Raw genomic sequence first — 6,488 nt, 5'->3', positions numbered from 1 at the left:
ATGAATGAATGAATGAATGAATGAATGAATGAATGAATGAATGAATGAATGAATGAATGAATGAGCGAGCAAGCACCTTAGAGGCCAGCAAGATTTTGGGGGTGTACATTTTCGAGAGTTAAAGCTGTCTTTGTGTTACAAAGCGAGGTCAGACGAAGCCCCCCGGATACCCTGAAAATCTTGTTGGTGTCTGAAGCGTGGCCACTCTTATATCCGGCTGTTGTACTGCAGAGCAACCCGGCTACCCTGTGGAACTCTCTGTGTTGTCCCACACCTGGGTCCTGAGATGCCGGGGAGAAAGGTGGGCCTATGCGATAGAAATATTTTCGACCAACCAGAGAACGGTGCTTCGTTTCAGTCTTTTGCCGACCTGCCTCACCGGCCGCTGCTGGTGGAACTGACTGTGGAGGAGGGCCAGCGGCTCAAAGTGATCTACGGGTCCTGTGCCGGTTTCCATGCCATAGATGTGGACTCCGGCAACACCTACGACATCTACATCCCAGTGCATGTGAGTGGGGACTAGGCCCACACCTGGGGGCAGGGGTGGGCCCCCCTTGGTCAGTCAGGAGGGCACAGACAAGCAGGGACTGGTCAAATCCTCATCTTCTCCCCCCCATAGATCCAGTCCCAAATCTCCCCCCATGCCATCATCTTCCTGCCCAACACTGAAGGGATGGAAATGCTGCTCTGCTACGAGGACGAAGGCGTCTACGTCAACACCTACGGTCGCATCATCAAGGACGTGGTGCTGCAATGGGGGGAGATGCCCACCTCTGTTGGTGAGCTGAGGGGGTGTGGAGGACCTGGGGGGAGGGGGGCCAGGGGCCGGGGCTCCAGCCTCACCTCTGCTGCTTTCCCCCCCCCCCCCTCCAGCTTACATCTGCTCCAATCAAATCATGGGTTGGGGGGAGAAAGCCATTGAAATCCGCTCCGTGGAGACGGGCCACCTGGACGGGGTCTTCATGCACAAACGGGCCCAGCGCCTGAAGTTCTTGTGTGAGCGGAACGACAAGGTGGGCAAAAGTGCCTCCCCCTGCCCCGCCTGTTCAGCTGGGTCTCGGGGAGGGGGGGTGCCCAGGAAAGGCTGGAGGTTTGACTCTGCCGCCCAGAGCAGGCTGTGTAGGGATTGCTCCTTCCAGAGCAGAAGGATCTGGGGTGCAGTGGGGGGGGGGGGCACCTCTGGGGAGTCCCTTTCAGCCAGCAGTGCCAATGGGTGCTGAGCCCTGCTTGGATCAGAAGTGCATCTGGCACGCGTGGGGCGGCCTGGGGGCACAGTAGCCTCTGTGGGGGTGGGGGTCTTTCTGTGCAGAGAGTTTCCTTTCACTTCTGAATCAGATAATCCCCTTTTAGCACAGGGCGGGGGGCTCGGGGTGTGTGTAAGCAAGGGGGCAGGAGCATAGGCTTGCCGGGTGGGGTGTGAGGGATGGAGGCAACAGGACTGCTGTGAACAGGAGCCCCCCCTCTCTGCCTCCCTCACAGGTCTTCTTCGCCTCGGTGCGCTCCGGAGGCAGCAGCCAGGTCTACTTCATGACGCTGAACAGAAACTGCATTATGAACTGGTGAAGGAGGGGCCTCCTCCTGTCCCCCCAGCCCACCCCCATCTCCTGTGCTGCAGAGGCCAGGAGGCAGAGAGGGAGAGGAAGGAGGGGCCGACGCCCCGCCCCTGCTGAGCCACCATAGATAGCCCTGACACCGAGGCCTTGGCAGCCCTTTCCCTGGTCTGCCCTTTATGGGAGGGGCTGGTCCTCCTACCTCCGGCAAAAAGGGGAGACGTTGGGAGTTTGTGGGGAGGGAAGTTTTAGGAAAAAGTGTGTGCCCCCCCCCCCGGCCACACATGCATGCCGTGCGTGCGCACACACCGTCAGGGGATGGGGTGGGGGTGGGTGACAAATAGCCCCCTGCCCCCCCCCCCACCTCCAGTGCTGAAGCAGCATTTTGCCGCCTGGGGAGTGGGGGAGCCTTTGGTGTTTAGAGGCAAAACCTCCACAGAAGCCCAGTTGCAGAGGAATCCTCACCCGCTCCTCCGCCTTCCCAGAGCCCAGGCACCGTCTCCCGTGCCCTCTGCACATGCTCTCCTCCTCCCTGCCGCCCACAGCTCCCTGTTCTCCCCCACTTCTGCCCCCCTCCCCTCCCCCCGCTGCCTTCCCTGGCCAGCAGCACGACTTCGTGAGCACACGGCACCCACCCCTGCACCCTCCCGTGGCATGTACCCCAAACACCCCCCTCCCAAGTCGCTTTTTCTCTTGCACACTGGGGTTCCTCGGGGGTGCCCTCTCCTCAGCCATGCTCCGGGGGCACCACTGCCCTGGCACTCGGCCACCCCAAGAGGCACAGGATGGCGTGTGTGGACCGGCAGACACCGTGGGTAGGAATTCTCTCGTCCCTCCCCCCCCCCCACATGGGAGGAGCTATGTATATTTTGCTTTCATCTTTATTTTGTAATGGCGATTATGTAATTGACTAACAAAGCACTTTAATGACCTCCCCCAATCAGGGAGGTTAGTGGGGTTTGCCTGGGGGCGGGGGGAGGTTCAGGGGGAGACCCCTTGGCAGGGGTCTCTGCCACCCCACCTGAGGCAGCACCATGGCTTGCTTGCCCTCCCCTGCTCCAGCTGGGTTTGGAGTCTCACTCTGGGGCAGTCGGCGGAGGAGGTAGGAGCCCCCCCCCCCCCCCGGGTGATTGGGTTTCTTGTGTGTTTTTGCTTGCGTTTGTATATACCCCTCTGTTCTCAGCCCCGCCAGAAACCGCCCCACCGATCAGCCCTCCGCGGGGGTGGCTGCCGGGGCCTCTTCTGTTAATAAAAGAGCCAAATGTCTGCTTGCTCTTCTGTCTCCTTTGCCTTGGTGGGGGCGGGGGGGAGGGGTGTCTCTATTCTGGGGAGGGGGGGCTGTGTTTGACCATGAATGAAGACTTGGGGGGACGTGTGGGGGGGGAGATGGGAGCCCACGGCCTGCTCCTGATGAGATCCACGTTAGTGGAGAGCCCCTTGGGGACCAGGGTTTTTGGGGGGGGGGAGGGGGAGGCCGCACCTCACCCCTTCAGTTTCCCAGCCCACCTACAGCGTGGAGGAGGCATGCTTCACCCGCCGAGGCCAGGGGCCCTCCTTCTCCCCTCGGTCCAGCCTGTAGGAGGGGAGTCTGCCCGTGCGCTCCCAAGGCCACTGTCCTGAAGGTCCCGGCAAGCTGATCAGTAGCCAGGTGACGTAGCGGAGGGGCCCGATCTCCAGCTTCTTGCAGACACGGTAGAGGCGGGCCCTGGGCAGAGGCTGGTAGCCCGCACGTGGCACATGGCACGTGTCGCATGCTGCATGCTGCAGCTGTTGGTGCCTGGCTGGCTGGGCCCCTTCTGAGGACCACCCCCGGGTGCCCACGCACATCCAGGCCCACCAGCAGAGCACTGCTAGGATTGACAGGGACACCAGCGCCAGGCAAGCCACGTACAGCACCAGGCGCAGAGGGCAGCAAGTAGCTGCCAACCAGGCTCCCCAGGACACTGGCAGTGGCTGCGGCCTGGTCAGCCCTAAGGCCCTGCCGGGCAGCATGGGGCACTGGCAGTAGGCAGGGTGGTCCGGAGCAGGAGGCGGTGGAAGATGGGCAGTGGAGCCTGGGCGTCTTGTGGGGGACAGGCTGCCCAGGGTGGTGGGTGACGGGCTGGTGGCAGCAGCTGCTATGGGGACGGTTGAGGGCAGACTGCCCAGGGTGGTGGGTGACGGGCTGGTGGCAGTGGCTGCCGTGGGGACGGTTGAGGGCAGACTGCCCAGGGTGGTGGGTGACGGGCTGGTGGCAGCGGCTGCCATGGGGACAGTTGTGGGGACCGTTGAGGGCAGACTGCCCAGGGTGGTGGGCGAAGTGTTTGGGGTGGCCGTGGTTGGGGAGCGTGTCAGGGGGGTGGCTTTCCTTGTGGTCAGTGAGCGGGTTGGATGTGCAGAGGCCAGAGGCTCCGGCCTTGTGGGGGAGGCTGTGGAGGTCGTAGGGAAAAGTGGGGCGGAGGGCACATCAGGGGAAGTGCTGGGGCCCGAGGTGGATCCCTGGAGCCCAGACGGCTTCTCATCCCCTAAGCCCCCCCTGGGCCCCTCCAGCACACAGTCGAGGTGGAAGGTCATGACGGGCTGCCCCAGCACTTCCGGGGGTTCTTGGCACGTGACGCTTTCGGGTTCGTTCTCCGTGATCTCTTTCTCCGGCCCTTGCACCCGGGTGTACACACTGAATTCATTCTCGACAATCCAGTCACGCAGGTACTCCAGTGCGCAGTCGCAGAGCCAGGGGTTCCCGGCCAGGTAGACGTAGGCAAAAAGCTGCCCCTCGGGGAAGAAGCCCTCTGGCACAGCCTGCAGCCGGTTCCTCTCCAGGCGCAGCGTGTGCAGCGCCCCTAGCGCCACCAGCAGCTCCGGTGGCAGCGCCGTCAGAAGGTTCTCGGACAAGTCCAGGTCCTTCAGCGCAGCCAGGCCCGAGAAGGCTCCCTCCGGCAGGCTTTGCAGCCGGTTCCCCTGTAGTTCCAGGTCCGTCAGGCCCCCGAGGGCACGGAAGCCCCCCGTGGGGAGCCAGGAGAGGGCGTTGTGGCCCAGAGACAGGCGACGCAGGTTGGGGAACCCCTGCAGGGCGGGCAGGCGCTTCAGGGCGTTGTAGGAGAGGTCCAACTCCTGGAGGCCGGGCAGAGGGGAGGCGGCCTCCAGCTCCCCCATCCCATTGTGCGACAGGTCCAGGTCCGTCAGGTTGCGCAGGTGCCGGAAGGAGGCCGTGGAGACCCGAGCCAGGCGGTTGGAGCCCAGCAGCAAGATGCCCGTGCCGTTGTCCAGCCCCGAGGGCACCAGCGCCAGCCCCTTCCCGGCGCAGCTGGCCTGAAGCAGGTCCTTGATCTTGTTGGTCTCGTATTCGCAGAGGTCCGGCTGGCTGAGGGCTCCGGCCAGGGCCGAGAGGGCCAGGAGGGCCAGGGGAAGGGCCATGCGGCACCTCTGCGGGAGAGGGAAGAGACACGTCAGCTCTGGGAGAAGAACCGGGGCAGAGGCCGCTGCTGGCCGAGGAGGCGGGTGGGGAGCAGGCCCCCTATTGCGTTGCCATGGTGGTGGCCCACCCCCATAGATTAGAGCCATGGTGGCGAACCTTTGGCACTCCAGATGTTATGGACTACAATTCCCATCAGCCCCTGCCAGCATGACCAATTGGCAGGGGCTGATGGGAATTGTAGTCCATGGAGTGGGTCTCCTACTCGATGAAGGAAAGCACCCCACCCCCTCCCCTGGTGTGGGCACTGCAGATAGGCCAGGCCAGGAGCAGCCGGAAAGGGCCCTGCCAGGAGTGCCACGGAGATAGCGCCCAGACCGGATGCCCAGGCTAGCGGTGCCACTCACAGTGCAGGCAGGCGACTTTCCTGCAAGCACGGCAGTCTTTGTTTTCACACAGGCGAAGTCCCCTTTCTCTGCACTGAAGTGATCCTTGGCTAGTGGGTGTTGCCCTTTCACACAATACTCCAGTTGTTGCAGGGGGGTGGGGGGCGGGAGCAGGAGTTCCTTCCTGGTCTCCTGGCAGGAGTGGCCGTGGGCTCCCACTCGGGCCGTCCACCCTGACCCCCGCAGGGTGGACATTTGCCTGAGATCTTGTTCGTTCTGTTTGTTCGTTCAGAACATTTATTAGCCCCTGGCCTTCCGCATGGAGCTCAAGGTGCTGCCCGACAAACGTGGATGAAGCAGAGCAGAAAATGTAAAGCATCCAACCAAAATGCAAAACCACCACGCAGGGCAGCTGCTGCCGGACTCAGCCCAGCGCAGCCCTGAATGAAAAGGTCTTCCTCTCCCCTCCGGATGGGGACGGGGCGCTTCCCAGACCGTGGGGCTGCCACTGACACGGCCTCCTCCTCCTCCTCCTGTTCAGCAGGGCCCTGGGCCAATGCCACTAGAGGGGGCTCGTGGTTCCCCTGCCACCCCTCCCACGAACTCCATGACCACTGCCTGGGCAGAGAACCCTGGGGTGGGGGGCAACCGTCCAGGCCTGCCCACTCATCCCCAAATCTGGGGCTCTCACCATTGGGCCCTTTCTCCTCATGAGCAACCGACCCCTTCCCTGCTGTGACTTTGGGTCCCATCCCACCCTCTGGGGTACCGGCAAGAGACGGCCTGGTTCCCTCTCTTTCAGGGAGCTGAAGGGGGCCACACGGGGGGCCCTCCCCCTGTCAGGGCGGGGATTTGTTTTTGTTTTCCCCAACACGATATTCTAATAGCACTCCAAGCACCAGCTGGACGGGTTTGACGATTACTCAGGAGCGTGCAGCCCTGCGGGCTACCCCAGTCGACTCCTGCGCTGACCTTCCCCACTTCTTGATGTGGGAAGAAAGCCCCCTCCCCGTTTTTGATTGAGCAGGACCTGCAGGTGGAATGGTGGGAAGGGCCTACCTTGCAGGGGGGGGGTGTTCTGCTCTTCCCAAGCCTTTCACCCAAGCTGCCTTCTGCCTCGCCGTCCTCTTCCTGGCCGGGTGCACCGCCTGTGCCTCTGCT

The 6,488-nt window shown here is 62.8% G+C and overlaps 2 protein-coding genes across 2 annotated transcripts; one reads left to right on the top strand and one right to left on the bottom strand.

Moving 5' to 3' along the window:
* Positions 1-67: 67 nt before the first annotated feature.
* On the top strand, positions 68-2,816 carry LOC125445328 (misshapen-like kinase 1). Its single transcript, XM_048518361.1, has 4 exons — positions 68-508; positions 620-779; positions 874-1,013; positions 1,480-2,816. Exons 1-4 carry the CDS (start codon positions 287-289, stop codon positions 1,561-1,563), a joined length of 606 nt encoding a protein of 201 aa, XP_048374318.1. The 5' UTR covers positions 68-286; the 3' UTR covers positions 1,564-2,816.
* Positions 2,817-2,920: 104 nt separating this feature from the next.
* On the bottom strand, positions 2,921-6,488 carry LOC125444453 (platelet glycoprotein Ib alpha chain-like). The gene is made up of 2 exons (XM_048516861.1): positions 6,387-6,488; positions 2,921-4,952 (listed from the first exon to the last, which is right to left on the bottom strand). The coding sequence occupies exon 2, from the start codon at positions 4,941-4,943 to the stop codon at positions 3,057-3,059; it is 1,887 nt and encodes a 628-aa protein (XP_048372818.1). The 5' UTR covers positions 4,944-4,952; positions 6,387-6,488; the 3' UTR covers positions 2,921-3,056.

This window comes from Sphaerodactylus townsendi, linkage group LG15, assembly GCF_021028975.2.
Source record: "Sphaerodactylus townsendi isolate TG3544 linkage group LG15, MPM_Stown_v2.3, whole genome shotgun sequence".
Taxonomy (NCBI): domain Eukaryota; kingdom Metazoa; phylum Chordata; class Lepidosauria; order Squamata; family Sphaerodactylidae; genus Sphaerodactylus; species Sphaerodactylus townsendi.
This window is presented reverse-complemented; position numbering and strand designations above follow the sequence as displayed.